Genomic DNA, 21,795 nt, shown 5'->3' on the forward strand with positions numbered 1-21,795 from the left:
TCTAAACTAGCATGTATGTCACATGATTTGATAAGCCATTACCTCCTTATTTAATGATGATATACAGTGTATAATGTCTACATGTTATTCATTGCCCTAACATGTCATTTATAATGAGAATGTAATGTATTAGCCCCCGGTACTTCACATTTTGTTCATTGTTTTTTTGTTCTCATGTTCATTTTCACTGTACCTCATTTGTATTGTATTTTACACATTTAATAAATATATATATATCATATTATATAATATATATATATATATATATATTATATATATACTATATATAGATATATATAAATATATATTATTTGAATAACTATTTGAAATGATTAAACTTAGGGTAATAAACGGATGCCATTGTGATTTAGCCACAATAACACTAAATTTGTGTTACCTAGAGTTTAAACAAAATGTGGTCATTTTTTTTACCGACAGTTAATTTTGTGGGATAATTTTGTGTAAATAAATATAAAACTATAAAGAAGGGGCATATTAATAATTAATAATCAAGTGGGTTTTTTTATGATGGGCTGTTTTTTGGATAATAATAATAATAATAATAAATAATAATAATAATAATAATAATAATAATAATAATAGCATCAGTAATAAAACAAACAAATGAGTTGGATGCAGTAATTGTATCAATTAAATATGCGATTAAAACCAAGATTAACTAAGATTTAAAAAAAAAAAAAAAACTTAATTGCGATTCATTTTTTTTTAATCACTTGACAGCCCTATATATGCTGTAAAATGGAGAAAGGCATATAAAAACAATCATAGTTATTGTACCGTTTCACATGAGGCGGAAAACAGGAGTGGCGCTTGTTTCGGTTCAACACTTTATTACTTTATTTACCAGAGTCCAGAGCTCGGTCACCTTCTCCGGATACACAGACACAAAAGGTAAAACATAGCGGGGGAGGGAATACTGAGTGGTTGAACACAATTACAGCGGGCACTACAGAGCGGAAACAGTACACAGAGAGCTACATTGCCCCCACTTTTTGTCCCCAGCTCCACAGTCAGAGCGACACTAGTCCCGCTGGCATCACTGTGATCCAGTCCACAATTTACAGGTAGCCACTGACGGGCAGCAACAGCGGCAGCTGCAGCAGGCAAGTGATGCAGTGAGGTCCCTGAACCGAAAAATAACCCCTCTACCCCCGAGTGACTGTAGCGCAGTATGCTCGGAACCAGCACGGTTCAGGTGCCCAACTGGGGTTGGGTGGCGGAGGACACAAAGTCCCTGTACCGAGCAGGTAGCCGGCAGCGGCATTGTGGCCGCGCCTCACCTTGGGGAGAGCCCCTTGCAGGTCCTGACCTGGTGGCGCGGGTCTGTGGCGCTTTTGGCGAGCCAGGTACCACACCACCTCTCTTGTTACATTTAAAAAAAGCTTCCAATAATAGATACATACATAACATTCTCAAACAGTTTCATAATAAAACATGTATGTGGATTGTTTCCTCTACCCGTGTTTGGTCTGCCAGCATAGACGTATGCATAAGGAAAATCAGTACAGCAGAAAATTATGAAGCAAACAATTTCAGTGAAATTTTACAATAGATATGGTTATTGTTAAACACAGTATCACGTATATATGTGTATTTTACTAAAGATGATTCAGTGAATGAAATACGATTTTCATTTACCTTCATGTTACTACATACAATGGGCATAAGTGGCTGATATGCAAGTCTGACAGCACCGCATTTCACCCCCGCAGTGTGCTCTTCTGCAGTTCCCGTACCAAAGCTGTCCACAGACAGTGACGTCACCGGCAGACTGGCTCCAAACTAGCCGGCGAACAAGTATAGTTAACGCAATATTGCAGCAAGCTGCAGGAGGCAGATCACTTTTAGAATAACACGTCATTTTAGCGCCACCACGGTTTTTGATGTGCTTATTTGAAAGAGACCGCCCATTAGTTTGTGTGGCGGTTTGACTGCAAAGTGAGCTGATCTTTACGTGTTTTTTTTTTTTTTTTTTTTGTCTGCTGAGAAAGACGTTGAACACGTGAGGTCTATTAAAAAATATATATATTTTTTTTGCTACGAAAAAAGGTTTTATTATTTTTACAGAAGGAAAATGGCAAAGGTAGCAGTCCCAGGAAACGGCAACGTATTGTTGTTAGATATCGAAGGAACTACAACTCCTATTACATTTGTAAAGGTAATTTGAAAGAAATCCAATCGTTATCGCCAGTTAATGACCTGTCTTGAGAGTGAGTGAGTCTTCGGCTTCATTTAAGAGTGTAAAATATGTATTTGGGTTTTTTTTTTTTTAGGACGTTTTATTTCCATATATAAAGGAAAATATCCAAGAGTACCTTTCTGCACACTGGGAAGAAGACGAGTGCAAGGAAGATGTACATCTTCTAAAAAAACAGGTATGGCATTATTTTAACTGGAGGCTGAAATGTATAAACTGAATGAATAAGAGAGACGTCGGGTTATGTTAGGGCGAAATATATTTACCCGCACACGTGACGTAGTGTGTTGTCGATTATTATTAGATACCAAAAACCGAGCCGAGGATTCAGTTGGATTGCGTCTCCAATAATGATGTATTTATGAAAATACGAGCTGCACGTTTTCTTTAGATACAGACTTTACTGTGAAGGGGTTGGCTGCTGTCACTGTCGCATTGGGGGCGAGGCACCGCTATGTAGTGTTGCTCAGGTTTTTCTGGATTACTAGTTTATGTATTTATTTGTACTAACTGTACAGGAACTAGCCTACTAAAGTATAACCCCGCTCTGGCGTTTTAATTCAGCCAGACAATGAAGCACAATGATACTTTACAACTGCTACAGCACAGGAAACGTTTGGAGAAGTGTCTGAAATTGTGCGTGACAAAAAATGTATTGCATTTTGTAGTAGAAATTGCAGCACTGGTAACTTCAGCCCTTCCTATAGTAATCCAGCCTTCCTTATAGTAATCCAGCCCTCCCTATATGACTCCACTGAAGCAGTAATAGCTCAGTGTGGTAATAAGAGTTTAGCTACATTGCCATGGCATGTCTCAGACTTTCCATTTATGTACTAGGGACCGCTGTTGTTATGGTCTAGTTCAATGTGTGTTGGCTTAGCGGTGTGGACTGCCGTACAGTTGAGGGCCATACTCATGTCTCATGCAGACCTGTAACACAGGCTTCCAAATTAGAATTAGACAAGTGCAAGAAGTAACCGAGACGTATAGGCCAAAGTAACCTAGCAGGTACTCTGTAGGTTTAACCTGCTTTACATATATTAATTTATGCAATATGGCACACATGACTGAATAAATCTGCAATGGCACTAATAATCTTCATATTTGCTGGAAATCTTGAAAACAGAATAACAAATATGGGGTTACTTTTAGTGTGTAAAACCCTGTACACTCAATACAGTAGGCTAATAACACCCCACAACATCACTGCTATTTTTTCAGAACCAAGTGTTTAACAATCTCTTCTTTAAGCACAAACTGATTTTTCTTTCAGTTGAGTCAAGGTCTAAAGCTAGTGTTATCTCACTGTAGTTCCAGCCTTAACCTGATAGGCACCCCCTGCCTCAGGTTCTTCACAACATTGCGATTTCAAAACCTAGCTGTGCATGTATGTTTTGGGGGGGGGGTTTGGTGCTGTTATTCCAAAAGGTTTTTTTTTTTTTTTTTTTTATAAATACATCATTTATTGATATTTATATGTCCCTTGAATTGGAAGTTACCTTTATGAAAGGGAGTCCAAGTAAAAATGCATTGAAAACAGGGTTGTGGACAGGAATGATAATGTAATTTATCTGGAAGCCTTTTTAAAGATACAAGCAAAGGAAACCTAGTATATAGCTACAGATGGTATTTGCATAGTAGAGTTTGCCTCTTCCTTGCTCTTGTTTGAAGTTTGTATTCATTTCTGAATGGCTTGGAGTTCTTTAACTCCAATATTAATATTTTTATAACTTTTCTCTATTGTCTTACTGTCTGCCATCTTACATGCAGACCTATGTTTTTGCCATTTAAAAAAAAAAAATTGCCTCCTGGTTTCCTAGAAGTCATGTTGTATTATGATATTGTTGGTATGGTTTCCACTATGAACCCATGTGAGCTTGGCATGACTGGTGTGCGTGATAGGTGGATTGACAGCAGTGAAGGCTCACAACCATTCACAGTACAGATAAAACATTTTAAAAAAAACCTGCCGTGTTATTTCATCAGGTGCAGGTGAAATCTACAATGCCATTTTGATTGATCAAGTGGAAATGGGAATAATAATAAAAAAAAAAAAAATCAACTTTCCAGTCACACATTGAAAACATTGCATGTTTGACTTTACTTGTCCAGTTGTAATTCCGATGTGCTATCTGAAGGGAACCAAGACTAAACTTTGCTTTTCTCTTTTTTAGGCTGATGATGACTCCAAACACCACCGATCGGGGCCAGTTCATTCTTTCAATCAGACAGTGCACACAGACGAGGAGAAAGCGATCCAGGAGGTGGTGGACAATGTCCTGTGGCAGATGGCGGAGGACAGGAAGACCACAGCTTTAAAACAGCTTCAGGGTCACATGTGGAGGGCAGCCTACACAAGTGGGAAAATCAAAGGCGAGTAAGTAGCTTGCGTATAATAAACTGCTCAGTGAATCACTAATTGAAGCGTCTAGAAATTGGTTAATTCTAAGATTATCAAACCCAAAATGAATTAATGCTATAATTATCCAACTAAAGCTAGAGATAACCTAGAATTACTGTACTTGTAACCCAAACAGTTAGATATTCCAGAATAGCCGTGTTTGGTTATAGTAATCTAAGCTGCAACTACAGTAGCTGGGATAAAGTTTTTCAGATTGGATTTCGGCCATGTTTTGCATATTCTCTCTTGGTGTAATACCAAACTTTGTATTTGCATGTACTGTACTTTCAGACCCCCCCACAGATTGATGCAAACTTCCTTGAGACAAAAGCTTGTAAATCTGACCTATATGATGTGGTAAATAGACCCCTTGATCCATGTGTTTTCACTCTTTTTTTATGTCTGTGCAACAGAGTGTATGAAGATGTTGTCCCAGCTATCAGAAAGTGGAGGCGGTTAGGAATGAAGCTGTATGTTTATTCATCAGGCAGTGTGGAAGCTCAGAAACTGCTCTTTGGTTACTCCACAGAAGGAGATGTTTTAGAGGTAAGCTATATATTGTAACAGTTTTGAAAGCAGGCTTGAACAAATTCAGGCAAGACACAGTTGTGACTTGTCTTTAATAAGGTGATTGCTCGGTGGGGTATGTCCTTTGCAGGGTGCAACCTGGACCAACTACAGTTGCCTTGTATGGAATAAAAGAAAGTGAGGGCGTGCCCCTGTTTTTTTTAGTAATAGCTCAGTTTAGGTAACAACAGAGCCTTGCAGTAATTCTCCACTCTCCAAAGCCATTTGCTAATGGCTGATTTTTTTAAAATTTAGGCAGCTAATATCTATAAAAAAATTAAAAAGGAAAAGTATTTACCGTTTTTTTTTATAGCCATTAATCATATTCATAGCATTGCTGAGTTTTTCATGATAGTTCTGTTGTGTCACATCCCCTGTATACCCCGTTAGCAATTATTTAAAAGGATCCAGACTTTTGCAGTTCAGTGTCATGCCAGGGTTGTGTTTTATTGTCATTGTTGGTTCCTTGGATTAAAGGTCTGCCTAAATTTAAAACCCGATCCGAACCCAACCCGACCAAACAAAATCTGAATCCGACCCAAGACCTTTGAAATATTTGCATACCTGACCCGACCTGTCCATCTCCACAAATATATTCCTAACATACACTGTTGCAACCAAGTACCTTCGGTGTAGAGTATTACTGGTTTCCAGTTAAAACGTAAATAAAGAAAAAATCACTCTGTTAATCTTATCTGGTTTACTTCATTTCCTAGTAATCTAGCACTGCATGATTTAAAAGAAGACAATAAAAGGCTTCTTCAGAACTTTGTTACCTTAAATAGCCATACAGAAGATGCTCTTGCAAATTTTTGTTTTTTTGTGCATTTGTGTAAGACTAACTGTTAACATTTGGTGACACTGGTGTTTTGAAACTGATCTGAAACCTATTAAGACTGCCCGCGCAGCATTTGTTGACAGGCTGAACAAAATGTCAGTTTATCAGCCAAGATGATTATTGGTTGTTAGTTGCATTGGAAATTAATTATATCCTGTGGTTACTTAGTAAAGCCTGGAAACGCAGCATTTGACAGGCTGCACAAAAAGAATAAGCAGGTTTGTGAGACTATATCAGAGAGGTAATTTCTCAAAGAACTTATGGTGCATGGCATGCATATTTTTCAAAAATCATGGAGCAGGAAGTGAGTTTTAGGAAGCACTTGCACACAGAGGAAGAAGAAAATACTCATTTAAAATTAAAAATGCCATAATCCACTCGCTGATAACATTAACCCGACCCAACTTGAGCCTGAACCATAATATATAAAATACACCCAACCTGACTCAAACCCGACACTTATTGTCAGGTCCCGTCTGGCTCTGGTCGGATAGCAAGTCTCTACCCTGGATCTCTTCCAGGACCAGCAGACTGGGGCAAGACATTCTTCTGATTGACAAACTCCACTAATGATTCTTGTTACTGTAGTTCAGAGTAGTAGCTGGTCAATCATGACCCCTTGGTTAACTAGTGCAACCGCTCCTTCAATCCGCGGCTGCCACGTCGTTTCCCTTCCGGGTCAATGGTTTAGTGTATCGTAGCTCCGCCCCCTTTCTAGATGACCGACTTCCTTCTGATCCTGGGAATGAATTGTCTGGCCATCCAGTCCAGAGCACTCTGTTCCCTTTACACAGCACCTTCACAGGTCGGGAGAGAGATTTATCACCAAGTTCTGTCTCTGTCACATAGGGTCAATGCAGGATTGTAATAATAATTTATACAACATTCTGTTTTCAGTTATTTGATGGTCATTTCGACACCAGCATTGGATCCAAAGTAGAAAGTACTAGCTACCAGAGGATTGCTGAAAGCATTGGTTGTCCTACTGATAACATCACGTTTCTGACTGATGTAACTCGAGGTATGTGAATCATTTTAGTTTTCTTCTTAGAACACTACCCTCCAAAAAGCATTGGGCCAGATGACTAAATGCTTAACAATTTGTTGCCTTTTGTGCATGGGGTAAAAGTGGTAGTAAATGCACCACCCCTATTGGTCCTGCATATGTTACTCTTTACCATATATGTGGTTACTTACATGTTGCATCATGCATTTACAGTTGATTTTATTCCTAGAACATGCAAGGAGGACAGATTTAATTTTAATAAATGGAAACACTGGAGGCAGTTTTATGTAAATGTCACCCCCTTGCACCTAGAAATCAACCCTTTCAATGCCGCGTTGCTCCGGCCATATCAATAAAACAGACTACATGCTTTGACATGGGGTCTGTTATAGGTGGTACTTGGTTGTATTCTGTGATTTGCTTGGTTACATTTCCATTACAGGTGGTGTCCAGTGAATATTTAACTGTTTCAGTGCCACATTTGTTTTAACCTCTGGATATGTCATTGATATTCACATGTTCATTTTACTTTGTTTACAAACCATTTCATCGGATAGGATGTGGCCCTTAGATTAGCAAACGCAGATGCTTTGTTTTTATTCACTAAAATGCCTATTTCTAGTTAATACTGAAATCCAGAATTTAACCAGAGGTGACACTGAAGTATGAACCATCAAGAGAATGCTTATACTGCCAACATGTTAGTAGGATATTTATAGCAAATGCTAATCTTTGAGCTTACTAGTAACAGAGGGGGGCAGTAGAGAACCTTAAACATGAAATTGAAATTAAAATGCATTTACAGCTAAGCATGCATTCAGTACAGTGAAGGGAGATGTTTGTAATTGAAAGTGATAATACTAACAGTTTTTGTCCCTAAATGAGAAATATTCAAGAACACTAATACCTCGTTTCCATGGACAGCCAACTTGAGTAGACTTGAGTGCACTCGAATTGCTCAGAATTCTCCCATAACTTGAGTGGATGAAAAAAGTGGCATTTCCATGTTCTTCCGAGTTACCTGAGTTATCACTTGAGTTGGACAGGAAATACTACCGATTTTCCCCAGAAATATTTGCAAGTTAAATGTCAAGACGTGAATTCACTGCAGACGGTGTTACGGTCAAATTGTCAACGACTTAAAAGATAATTCCATCTAGATATTCTTTCACATTTGTTTCACGCAGTACATATACCTCTGGCATACTGGTATGCAAAATGGAAAGAAGCGCTGGACAAGGGAAATAATGTGTCAGGTGTCAAAGTGCTTATGAGAAGACAGTGATTTTAATAAATGGAGACATTGGAGGCAGTTGTTCCTGGCTCACCGTGCACCAGCGACCCCTGTAGGCTGACCGGGTGCCTGCAGGACTGCTTGTAAACTGCCCAGGGCTGCATGGTCCTCCGATGCTATAGTTCTAGGTTGGCTGCATGGTGGGCCTGCAGAGTGAAAAGAAGCAGTCGGCTGACAGCACATGCTTCGAAGGACAGCGTGTGTTTGTCTTCGCCGCTCCCGAGTCAGCGCAGGGGTGGTAGCGGTGAGCTGAGCTTAAATAAAAAAAAAGTACAATTGCACATATCAAATTGTGAGAAAAATGGGGGGGAAAATCTCTATATTTTTTTTTTTGTTTTGTTTTGTTCTGCACCATATATGAAACATGGCTGATTTTGCCACTGCCTGCTAGTCTGTTAAACAGTTTGAAATTATTTTATTTAAAGCATTTTCATTTCGGCTTTGTTAATGTTTTCACTCGTGGCAACACTGCCCTACATTTACTACATGATACTGATCATTCCAATGTGTTATTTTGTGAACCGCAGCTGTTTTAAAACTCAGCTAGCAAATGCTTACCATAAAAGTTTACTGGTGCCTAAAAAATTAAGGGCCATGTAAGAACGATACATACTGCATCTGATTAGAAGGGCTTCTTTGTTGTTCTCCAAGTTGCTGCAGTAACATTTTGGAGGCTATAAGAGTTACTGTAAATTAGATACTATTTTAACAGACAGATTTCATTAAGTCAACATTTAATTGAATGTTTTTGGAATGAGAAGTATAAATGCAAAACTGTGTTGCATTTTTCTTTGTGAACTTGCCAATTGAAAAACTGTCAAAATTCCCCAAGGTAGCAAATCTGCTGAATTTAGTACCAGCCAAAATGGGCCGTATGTTCCTGCCCCCTACAGCGTTTTTGATTGACATTTAGTGATGTCATTTCCTCCCAGCCCGAATTCAGACTTTAGAATTCAGGTCAGGCCAGCCCGAGGAGTGAAATCAGACCAGATAATACCGACTCCCGCCCGAATTGGGAGCCAACTGGAGTAATTTTAAAACATGGAAACCAAGATGTGAGGAGGCAACGCGAACACCTACCCGGGTTATGTGGTTCATGGAAACATGGTATCAAAATGTCTAAAATAATTTTGATTAAAAACTATATTTATGCTTTTTAAAAAAGGCATTTTGATATTTGGGTCTCGAAGCTGCTATATGCTCAAACATTGAATCTGAATGTGATGTTCTTCTTCCTGCTTGACCTAGACCTATTGATATCTGTATCTTTGTCATTATCTATGCTTTTAAAGATTATTTTTTAATTTTTTTTTATTGTGGTAGAGGCGAAAGCTGCTGAGGAGGCAGGAGTGAAGGTGGCTGTTGTGGTGAGGCCTGGAAATGCAGAGCTCACAGAGGAAGAGAAATCTCATTATAAACTGATCACATCCTTCAGCGAACTAGCATTGCCTGGCTCAGCATAACACAACCGGGCAACACAATCTAAAGAAGTGCCAGTCGGGGATGGGGGATGAGATTAAGAACAAGAAGCAGGCATCATTTCACAATCACGTGATCTTGAGTTTTCAAGGTGCTGCTTGGATTATTATTATTTAATTTTTTTAACAATTTAAAGAAAACCACATTTTACTTTTTTAGTTAATTGTACCATATCCAAACACCTGTATAGTATTGCAGTATTCTAATTTTGTAAATTTTATATTGTTTTATCTGCATAAAACCCAAGTTCTGACTGTTAGCCCAGTAAAACCTGTTTCATACTGCCAAATATGTTGTCTTTTATTTATTTGTATAAGTTAATTGGAAGAACCATATTCACAGATTTGCCTTGCACATAAAGTAGTACTACTTTTTAGATAAATGTTCAGTACTCTGTAGTTTTCACATTAACATTTAATACTTGAACTCTGTATTCTCTTAGTACCTTATTATTCTTCCAGAAGGAAGAAGTAACAATGAAGATATTTCCCATGTAATGTACATTGGACATATTAAAAGGTTCTGTCAGGGGGCTCCAGAGTGTTGCATCCGGTAAAGGCACTCCACATGGAGTGCATGATGCGCCCAATATCCTGGACGCCGCCAGTTCAAGTCCAGGCTATTCCACTGCCGACCATGGATGGGAGCACCCAGGGGGTGGTGCACAATTGGCCGAGCACTGCCCGGGGGAGGGCTTGGGTCGGCCAGGGTGTCCTCAGCTCACCACGCACCAGCGACCCCGGTAGTCTGGCCGGTCGCCTGCGGGCTTGCCTGTAAGCCGCCCAGATTTATGTTGTCCTCCAACGCTGTAGCTCTGAGGTGGCTGCATGGTGGGTCTGCAGTAAGGATGTCACGGTATACCGGTTTTACGGTAAACCACGGTATAAACTGCCACGGTTTTGAAACCACAACCATTTTTCTATACCATGATTACCGAGTTTAAGGTATTATTGGCATGTTTTTTTTTTATTCACCGTTTCTCCGTCGGTGAGCCACTGTGTTCATTAGAACTAACTAATGAACACAGACATCTCAAGTTCTGAAAACTGCCACGCATGAGATTATCCGAGTAGGCTATTAAATAAGAGACTCATTTAATATAAACCGCCCTACTAAACAATGATTGCTAGCAAACGTGGTTGTTAGTATGAAACACAAATACTCAAAAATGTCAGCAAGAACAAGGCACTGTAACTTTTCATCACTGCCTTCATATTAATTTACCAAGCCAAAGTAACAGAAGCTATTATCTATCGTATCGGTCAAGAGAAACGCAGTAAGCACACACCAATGCAGAGAATAAAAAAGTCTGTTTACTACTCTATAACCAAGTCTAAGATGGTACAGGCATTTGTATTATTTTTATTTTAAACTGTATTGTGAAGATGTTGCCGTCTCCTTGAGTTGATGGTGTTGTAGGGATTTTGGTTTTATGTATTCAAAAATTAATACAATTTTATTCCCATTTTAAAAAAAAAAGTCCCCTAGATGCCTCTTAACTTTGCAACGGTGTCAAAACAACCGTAACTTTTCTTCTTCTGTTAACATGCAGTTGAAATGGAAAAAAAAAAAAAAAGGCGGCGTGTCCTCATCATTAAGTTTTGCACTCTGCTGAGAGATCAGTGGGCATGCAGGCACTACTGTCTTAAAACGCACTCGATTGGCTATTGCTAGGTAACACTTTGCTTCTCTTAATAATGAGTGCGAGTGTATTTCTTTAAATAGCCATTTAAAAACGGATTATAAAAAAATGACAGTGCCGCGGCACAACGAGAACCGTGGTATATTTTTTGATGGTTACCATACCGTCGAAATTTGGTTCCGTGACATCCCTAGTCTTCAGTGTGAAAAGAAGCAATTGGCTGACGGCACACGCTTCGGACGACAACGTGTGTTCGTCTCCGCCGCTGCTGTGCCAGCGCGGGGGTTGTAGCGGTGAGCTGAGCCTAAAAATAATTGGCTATTCTAAATTGGGTGAAAATGATAAAAAAATAAAAAATACAATTGGCAACTACTAAATTAAAAAAAAAAAAAAAAACAGGACCTGCCGCGTTTAAGTGCCTAGTTTATAGTGCAGTTTGGAGTAGGAGCTCTATGAGACACCAGTATATAATGCAGTGTACGGCAAGGTCACAAAGATGAGGCAAAGTGCTTATTTGATTTAATACTGACTTTAATTCAATTACATCCACATCCATAACAATGCAAACAGCAATTTACACAAGAAATAACATGCATGATAAGAATATATTTTATCCTGACATGAATATATGTTACAATATATTTAATATTAACTGATGTGTGTGCGTGATCTTTAAGTGTCATACATAGAATTGTTTACAGTAAGAAAATATTTTACATCATACACAATATAAAAAAAAACATACCCCCACGTTCTCTTTTTTGACACAGCTGTGCATGGCATAAAAGCTTTTCTTCAAGAGCTAGGATTGGTCATAAATATAGGAGCCCACTTTTCTGGTCTGGATAAAAAGTGCCACACAATTCTCACGCCATTAACGTATTTCTACAAGGTCAATTTAATCAGCTTTTCATATTGAGGTAAAACCATAAGAAACCCTAGTAAAGGCATTAGTCAAAACATTAGTCACAACAATGTGATTTAGTTAAGGTTTTTATTAGAACTGTTAAGGAATGTTGTGGTCCTTGTCATTAATTTGCAAACTGAAAAATGCCTTGCTATTCTCCTCCTGTTCCCTAGGTCTCCACGGTAAATGAGAATTCGATTTTGAATTCCCGCAAGGTTAGATAAAAGGATTTGATTAGTGTGTAACAACAGTACATGTTGTAACTACCGTGTTAACTTGCTGTGGGTTATCCGAGAGAGTGAAACTCGAATAAATACATTTAGGAAGTGCTGCGTGTTACCGATATTATTTTAGACAAGTGACTGGAATGTCTTTCAACAAACATTTCACTCACTTCGGTCCTTCTACCAAAACACTTTCAGCTGATTTCTCTGTTTTTTGTAAGCATGTGTAAAGGTGCTCCCCTTTAGTGCTTCAGGCTTTTATAAACCAACTGCCATATAGAATGTTTTAAAATCATTAACCTTAATGCATGAATGGGTGTTTGACAGTTCAGTGTAGTGCATCATGGTGGCCATGGCTAGCCTGAACGGGGTTCAGAGTGCTAGCGTTTTTCCATCCCTTTTACACTTTAGGTAGTTACTTATGGTTATTTATTTGCATTTATTACAGATTCAAAATAATAAACAAAAGTGAACACGGCAAAAGTTTGCGTGCGTGCAAAAGTTTGGGCACTCTTTTGGACCATTCTTAATTACTTCTTAAAAAGATGATTACTAAGGCCCAGAAAGGTTGATTCACTCGTTAGGGCTTCAATTAGTCAGGTGAAGTCAATTCCAGTGTTGAACTATTACTCTGAAGTAACTTCAGGCCTTCTCATCTGTCAGACTGTGATTGTTGTTCTGCCTGGTTTTAACAACCATGGGCTCCTCTAAGCAGATGTCTGAGGACTTGAAAATGAAGATAATTGACTTTCACAAAACAGGAGGCGGCTATAAAAAACTCTCCCAATGCTTCCAGCTAGCAATTTCAACTGTCAGAAACATTGTCAAGAAATGGAAGTTAAATGGAATGGTTAAAGTCAAGGCAAGATCTGAAAGACCAAGAAAAATATCACATAGACTTGCCCAAAAACTGGTTAGATCTGCACAACAGAACCCAAAGGTCACTATAAAGGACCTTCAGAACAGTTTAGCTGACACTAGAGTAGTTGTTCACAGGTCCACAGTACAGCGTACCTTACACAACAAGGATCTGCATGGGAGAGTTGTCAGAAGGAAGCCTTTTCTACGACCTCATCGCAAAAGTCCGCGTCTAAAGTATGCAAAAGAAAACCTTGACAAGCCTGAAGCTTTTTGGAACAATGTGCTTTGGACTGGTGAAACAAAACTGTTTGGCCACAACCAAAGAAGGTACGTTTGGAGAAAAAAGGGTGAAGCATTTCAAGAAGAGAACACCTTGCCAACTGTTAAGCACGGGGGTGGCTCTGTAATGCTTTGGGGTTGTGTGGCAGCCAGTGGAACTGGAAATATTGTGTGGGTGGAAGGAAGAATGGATTCAACTAAATATCAACAAATCCTAAAGCGAATGTCCTAAAGTCAGTCAGGGCACTGAAGCTGAAAAGAGGTTGGATATTTCAGCAAAACAATGATCCAAAACATACCTTAAAATCAACCATGAAATATTTACAAGAAAGAAGGAGAAAGGTTTTGGAATGGCTGTCACAGTCCCCAGACTTATTGAAAATCTGTGGGGAGATCTCAAACATGCAGTGCATGCAAGGAGACCTAAGAATCTTTCTGAGCTGGAAGAGTTCTGCAAGAAAGAGTGGGAAAAAATTCTAAAGGCTAGACTAGAAAGACTCTTAGCTGGTTACTGGAAACGCTTGGAAGCTGTTATATCTGCCAAAGGAGGTGTTACCAAGTACTAAGTGACAGGGTACCCAAACTTTTGCACGCGCCATGTTCACTTTTGTTTATTATTTTGAATCTGTAATAAATGCAAATAAATAGTAATCCTGTATTAAAATTTGCAGAAAGGTGTCAACTTTATACAATGTAGAGGTCATGTTAACTTCTGTTCACTGAAAGATTCATTGTAACATACATTTTTTTCCAGGGGTGCCCAAACTTTTGCATACAACTGTATGTATAAATTATAGATAAAAGCAACAGGTTTAGACAACAAGTCTTAAATGTATCCTGAAGATTTGAGCTTGTAAATGATGTATGTTGTCTCTATTACAGTAGTACTTTCATTGCATTAAGTGATTCTGGGAAAGGGTATTTACTAAAGTATACTGTTGCACTCATTTAGAAACTGATAATATGGGTTCAGTCTCAGAGGACACCTCATTTTTACAATTTTCTGAAATACACAGAACTTGTTTTTTTAAAAGAATCATGCTGATAGTGAGAATTGTCTGACCCTAAAAAGATGGGGATACTTTTAGCTTTACTCATGTGCCATGCAAATATCAGCCTTGTACTTGATTTCAGTGATGTTAGCATACATTCTCAGTCTTGTGACCGAACAGTGTTGGTGCTGCAAAGAGGTTTCCATGGCAACAAACTAGGACTGCATAACATCATCTGCTGGCGCCTGTCATTAGCCTCCCTTGCAACAAGGAACACTGATGTATTATTGGTGGGGTTAAACCTGCAGTTTAAAGTGCCAGATTAAAAGGACTGTTGATGTGTACATCCATCCTTTCCAACTCTTGTAGATTCAAGAAGGATAAAGAAAGTCTCAGGCTTTTACAGTATTTTTTTTTTTTTTACTTTCTTTTCATGAATCATGAAAACAGCCTTGCACGCCCCCGATCCTCGATCAAGTATAAAAACACAAGGTAACTGGTAGAAGACACAGATGCTGCTGCTCAGCCATTACAGCTGGTCAGACTGGTGTTCTGAGATCTCAGAGGTGGTCTCAGATAGACTCAGAATGTTGTCTTGGTCATCCGTGCACACGATTTCAAACCTGTAGTGTTTGAATTCCACAGCAAAGAACCCCAGGAAAGTGATGAAGAACATCACCAGAGCCCACTGGACCTGGGCAGCGTGCATGTGCAAACGCTGAGCCATCAGGATGAAATCTGCAGCACGACAGTCAAGGAAGCTAAACTCTGGTTGACCATTAAATCTCCTGATTTCTATTAAAGAGTAAGTAGCGGAGTTCCAAAAATTATAGCGTTATATGTCCCCCCGTGTTGCTCCAACTGTTTAAATAATGTACATGTAATCTGTCTTTTCTTTGTTAACATGTTGACAACCTTTTGCACTTATAACTTTCAAGTCTGTTTTAAAGCTCTAGTCTACTGACAGTGTAAGGATTATTGCCCACACTGTCAAACAGGTAATGCAGCAATAACAATCCATGATGTGATACAGAACAGAAAAGCGAGAGCCATCGTTATGTGTTTTTTTCTTTTTTTTCTTTTTTAAATCTCTCTTCCTGCAGTGCACTAGTGTGACCATTTTGAAAATAGCTTTGAAACAGACTTTAAAGTTAAGCGTAAAAAGTTGTCAAAATGTTAACAATGAAAAGAGAAATGACAGGTATGTTATTTAAACAGTTGTAGCAACACTAAGTACTCTATAAATCTCATATCCTATACAACAACTGGAGCAACTAAAGGTCTGCTTAACAAAACAAAACATTACAATAACTTTTTCTCGGTAAGCAATACATGAAATAAAAGGTGGGTATTACTTAGATTAAAATATAACTTTCCTTTTCTTCTTTTTGTAACATGGGCTTTTTTTGTAGATATTGCATCTTTAAATGGTTGATGCGATTATTCTACCTATTGTTCTGTTGAAATATTACAATACATTGCTGGCTGAAGTGCACAGTGAAGTGGTTGAAGCAGCTGTACAGATGCCTTCTTAGATGTTCTGTTCTGCACCGTACTGAAAGGATACACAGAAGCACACTGAGAGTGACAGCAGCTGAAAGCAGGACTCGTGGAATTCCGATTGTCCTCCCTTCGTTCTTTAGGTTGACTTTGAGAGTCACGACCGACTGAAGCCAGCATGCAAGAGTCCCAAACCCAAAAGTCATCGTAGTCCCTAGGTTGTGTGGCTCCTCATCGTTTGAAAGCTGTAAAACGTTGCAATGACTATAAAGAACAAAACAAAAAAAAAAGACAAAAAGTCCCAGATTCTGAAAATCTTTTATTCATATCCAATCTACCTGTCGGTCTCTGAAATGGTAAAACTTTTCGCTAGAGTAACAGCTAAATCCACAGGTAATACAATGTTATTTCATTTTTGAGATTGCATTAGAGTAGCCTATCTGTGTGTTTGACAATTACTCTTACAGCAATCAGATTGCAATCTTTCCTGAAAATTGCCCAGTAAGGTCATTCCAAAGCATGCCAGGCATAAAGCAACCAGGCTGCCAATGTTTAGCCATGGTGTGCGCATTTTAGGCTTCAGCTGAATATATCTGAGGCCAGCAATTGCAAATGCTGAAAAAGGTTTAACAGCAACAATAATAATACTAATAATAAAGCACTTTGTAATTGTTTACTATATTTCAGTTATGAAATTATTATTAAATGATATCTTATTTTTGACAGAAAATCTGTCTCAAATCTATTTTTTAATAGGAGAATTTTCTAAAGGGCAATTTTAGCACAAGGACAGCCACAATGCTATGAGCTCCCGGTATTGGTACCGTAAGGGTAGCATTTACCGATTTCCACCTATAGTATTACAGAGAGACCCAAAAGACACTGCCACAGAACCATCTCAACAAACACTGTGCAGTGTTGTTGCCACTGCTTGTAATGTTGTGGTCTGATAATGGTTTCTAATGCTATGGCTTCCACAAGTCTTATAATCATGCACAAATGGTACGGTATCTTCCTAAAATGTACAAATAATGAGGTCTGAATGAACAGTTAAATGCTTTTTTTTTTTTTTAATTTTTATCTGTTGTTGCATTTTAGATAACAATGTGAACATGGAATGACTCTGTGGTGCAAGGTGGTGTCTGTTTACATTTTAAAAGAAAACATAAGCTCCTACCTACAAGTCCGGCCATGTTCATGACTTGGCTGAATACACAGCTTGCAGGCAGAGCATCATCTGCAACACTTTAAACAGCACAGCCCATGATTACAATGACAGTTGCTCTTCATTTGTATATTAATTTAAAAAACAAACCACCTGAACCAGGGTTTAGCTTACTCCTGCTTTGATAGTGAAACCTTGAAACGGGAACGCAAACTCCAAACCCCTATACTGTTTCACGAGCACCAAACCTCACTGAATTCAACACCCAGCCTTGTTGCCATTTAAATAAAGCACAAACTTTTAAAAACATTACCTTCTGTAAGGTGGAGCTCTAGATCCTTCTTTTCTGAAATAAACAGCCCTCAATATTTCAGAGGCCAGCTTTACAGAATTATTTCAGAGCTTTACAAACAGAATCTGCACCATGCACCATTTCTACATAATAGTTGTGTTCTATTATTCTGAATTCATTGATAAGTCTTTACTTCACAACATCCCTGATAGGTACTACAGTGTCTGCCAGATAAACGTAAACAGTTGGTCAGTAACAGGAGAAGATATAGTTTGCCTTGTTCATAGTGATCATTTTCAATGTTTTTGAAATATTTTCTTTTTTAGTTTTTTTTTTTTAGGAAAAAAATACAACAATTTTAAAAAGACAAGCAAGAAACAACTCTTACCTGCAACTAAGGATTAAACTGTATGGCACCGCCATAAACATAGCTGATAATGGCTATGGCTCTAGTTTTGATTTAATCCATGTCCAGGTTGTTTCTTGATAGTTTTATAATATTTATGTTTTTGTTTTTTCTTTCATAGGCGAACTTTGTACCAAAATAACATTTGCCCCAGGACAATCCCACAGGGCATACATGTGTCACTAGCATGCAATGTTTATTAGTGCGACAGGTAAACAGAAGTAAAAGAGATGTTGCACAAGCATGGCCGATTTTAAATTGGAAAAAAAAGGTAAATGCCCAGTAGTATAAAAACAGACGTACATTTTTAAGGACAGAAATTAAGACATTTTCATAGGTTAAGTTCCAGTAGCTGGACTGAGCTTATTCCTGTTTTTTTTTTTTTTGCTCTGAGGTTATAGTGCAACAGAAAAATAATACAGACGTATTCCTGCATGCAATTCTGTTTACAGCTCTTACCCCAATTCCAACACATTGGTTACCTGTATTCTGAGTTCAGTGGAATTATTTTATCATCTTCCACAGCTATGAAATACCTGTAAGATAACACACCTTGGGTTAGTCACAAATGAGATGTTGGTTTGTGCTGTCCAGTTTATATTTGAATATTTATTCTGGGACTGCAGCAGTTTCTAATGATTTACCAGTAAGGTACCTCATTCCACTTTCCACTTTTTAACTGGTAATGTCATTTTGTACCAATGGTACTTTATTACAGTACAAAGGTTGTTATTAAAATCTTATTCAATAATCATTTTCTAATATTTTTTTATCCAATATCAATTGCTTGCTTGTTGTGCTACTAAAAGACACCAGCTCCATCACACTTTGTTTTTCTCCTCACTTTTCTTCTATTTATTCTGTTAAAACTTACAGTACCTGCAAGCTCTCTAACTGGCTTCCTTGATTTGGCTGCATATTCTTAATACATTCATTATTAAATTCCGCTCTAAGCTTTGAATTTCAGTTACATTCAATTAATCTGGTTTTAGCAGGAATACTTCCGTCTGCCTATTTTTAGTCAAGTTCTCTATGAAAGATTATCTGACGCTATGTCATTAAGTACTGAAAAGTATATCATGTCTACAAGAGAGCTTTATGAATGAATAATCAAAACAAAAACGATCCTACAAAATATGGCCCTTTTTAAATTATTGCTATGATATAGTGTTCCTCTCCCCATTAGCACACATATACCTGTCTTGAGCATCAGCACTCTCTTATTTTCTGATCACATCAATTTCACATTTAAACACTAATCTGGGTGCCCTACTTAATGCAAAACAATACCAGTTGCTTCAAGCAGAAAGCAAGTTGTGTCACATTTTCCTCTGCCACTGTTTGATTATGTGGATCTCATATATTTATCCTCGGTCCTAATAATAGAGTGCATTATTAGCATTTACCACACTACCTCAAACAGGACATCGCCTGCTGATAGAATCTCATGACAGATGGTATGTAGAAACTGGGTGTGCAGTTAATTCAGGTTTGACTTTACCTTTGCTGTTACAAACCTTATAACACGGGCCAACCGATGGCACTGTCTGTGTGCTTTGTATAAATAGGCCCATGTTTTAGGATATCGCCACGCCTCTGTTGCATTGTGAGGCAACAGGTGAAGCTGAGTTCTTTCAACCAACATGAGGAGGAGTGTGTATCATTATCAGCGGTCTCTAACAGATGCATGGCAACAAGATTTTCTGTTATACAATACCATGGTTACCATGCTTGCCTAGGATTGATCTTGTTTCCACTATGTTTACCTACATTATACATTATTTTTAATACACAGTTTATTTTTTTTATAAGGGTAGAAAACACAAGTCAAAACTAAGTTCAGAAGGCATTTTTTTTTTACAACATATTTCTAAAGACTGCATCCCTGGATACATGTTACACTACAAATGCAAAACTGAAGCTTAGACCAGGCCTTAAAATGCAGTGCATAAAAAATGGAGTGATCCACACTTACACGATCCAGAGTCCTGCAGTGGTAAATAGAGAGAACAGAACAGGAAACTGCATTTCCTCATTGCTTCTTAAAAGTCCTTTGAAAAAAAAAAAAAATGAAATTAATGAAAACATCCTTTTTACTGGAGTTTTACACGGTTATGGCTTTTATTCTCAATCAGGTAAAAAAACAATTTTGAACATTCTCCAAAGATACACAGGTTACCCTGAGCTATTTCCTATTAAGCTGCTCATGAATTAATTTACACACATTAACCCAGCCTGTGGTCAGGCTTTTTGGAGGTCTGGATTTTAAACAAGAGTTGGAGCTTTGGAATCTCTCTGTGTCAAGACAACAACTCCCATTCCAATACCCCCTAATACCACATTGAAAAACATGCCTGCATTGCTAGGTCAAAAAAGTCAGAATATTGTTTGAAGAAAGATAAATAATGACATGGTTTTCAGTATCTTTCTTATAAAACAATAATGGCCACCTGCAGTTTTGAGAGGAGCTCTCGACCTGTGCACAGGTCTGTAGTGTTATCCCGTTCAGTTCAATGTCACACACACTCAAACCAATCCTTGTTTTGTTTTTATTAATTATTATTATGTACTATGTGCACCTGCTTTACAAAACGAGTATTTTATTGACATGCCCCGTTTGTTTGCATTGCCAAAAGGCTAAGTGCTTCCTCACCCGCTGGATCCTGTATCACCCCAATCACCACAAAGGCAAGCTTGTGCTCCTACTTGCAGAAGTACAATGCTATAAAAAGTCACAACATTGAAGCTCTGTTGTAGACCAGGAGACAACACAGATATTAAAAAAGATGAGAGCCTTTTAAACAGTGTTGTATTTGTTATTTGACATTGTACAGGAGAGTTTCAACACCAGGTGAATGTGTATATAAGGTAATCTTCCTTAATAAGTATTTAAACCAGAGTCGCCTGGACATTGGCCTGCCATTTTGTTTATTTAACTCTCCATTTCTCCTGTAAAATTAAATATACAGTATGTATATCTGTGAGCCCATATACAGCGTGATTAGAAAGTAAGTTTACCACATCAGTGATATGATGCGTTGATGTGGTAAATATACTTTCTAATCACTCTGTATAAGACACGGCTTGCACTGGGTGACCACCCGTCCCTAATAGGACGGGACAGTCCCTAAATGCAAAGATCAATTCCCGGTCCTGGACTAAATGCCTCTGGGACAGAATTTTCCCGGATGCCTTGACACAGTGCAATCTTAGCAGTTTAGTGCCACAGTCAAACCATATCATATCTGTTTGGAGAAAAGCCCCGCCCCTGCCGCATCACTTTGCAATGCCTTTCACAGCCCAAGAATGACTGACACATTGGACAGCCAATCTAAGACTATATCTAAAACTATATAATTCCACTCTCATGTGACTTTTTACACTCACATCACATGTTCCCCAACAACTTGACACTGATCTGCTTTGACCACAGCAAACAAACTACAATTCGTCTATTTTAATTTCAGTGTTTTCTTTGTTTATGTGAAATGACTGACTCTAAAAGTTTAAGTGACACATAAGAACATAAGAAAGTTTACAAACGAGAGGAGGCCATTTGGCCCAGACCATGTAGCTTCCAGACTCCCACAATTCTCTGTGTAAAAAAAGTGCCTCCTATTTTTTGTTCTGAATGCCCCTTTATCTAATCTCCATTTGTGACCCTTGTTTTTGTTTCTTTTTTCAGGTCGACAAAGTCCGTTAGGTCGGCATTGTCAATACCTTT

The 21,795-nt window shown here is 38.3% G+C and overlaps 1 protein-coding gene and 1 long non-coding RNA gene across 2 annotated transcripts; one reads left to right on the forward strand and one right to left on the reverse strand.

Moving 5' to 3' along the window:
* The first annotated feature begins 1,911 nt into the window (after positions 1-1,911).
* On the forward strand, positions 1,912-10,073 carry LOC121301235 (enolase-phosphatase E1-like). Its single transcript, XM_041230392.1, has 6 exons — positions 1,912-2,179; positions 2,295-2,396; positions 4,393-4,595; positions 5,033-5,165; positions 6,922-7,045; positions 9,648-10,073. Exons 1-6 carry the CDS (start codon positions 2,096-2,098, stop codon positions 9,785-9,787), a joined length of 786 nt encoding a protein of 261 aa, XP_041086326.1. The 5' UTR covers positions 1,912-2,095; the 3' UTR covers positions 9,788-10,073.
* A 5,958-nt stretch (positions 10,074-16,031) lies between these two features.
* Positions 16,032-18,607, reverse strand: LOC121328359. Its single transcript, XR_005951673.1, has 3 exons — positions 18,554-18,607; positions 17,386-17,453; positions 16,032-16,472 (listed from the first exon to the last, which is right to left on the reverse strand). It is a non-coding gene; the product is annotated as an uncharacterized LOC121328359 (long non-coding RNA).
* Between the last annotated feature and the right edge of the window lie 3,188 nt (positions 18,608-21,795).

The sequence above is a fragment of the Polyodon spathula genome, chromosome 2 (genome assembly GCF_017654505.1).
Source record: "Polyodon spathula isolate WHYD16114869_AA chromosome 2, ASM1765450v1, whole genome shotgun sequence".
Classification (NCBI taxonomy): domain Eukaryota; kingdom Metazoa; phylum Chordata; class Actinopteri; order Acipenseriformes; family Polyodontidae; genus Polyodon; species Polyodon spathula.

What these genes read in the sequence shown, in the direction of transcription:
- LOC121301235 (XM_041230392.1), top strand. Translation starts at nt 2,096, where the DNA reads ATGGCAAAGGTAGCAGTCCCAGGAAACGGCAACGTATTGTTGTTAGAT. An exon ending in CAGAAGGAGATGTTTTAGAG is followed by an intron (nt 5,166 to 6,921) that starts GTAAGCTATATA and finishes TTCTGTTTTCAG; the next exon opens with TTATTTGATGGTCATTTCGA. An exon ending in TCTGACTGATGTAACTCGAG is followed by an intron (nt 7,046 to 9,647) that starts GTATGTGAATCA and finishes TTATTGTGGTAG; the next exon opens with AGGCGAAAGCTGCTGAGGAG.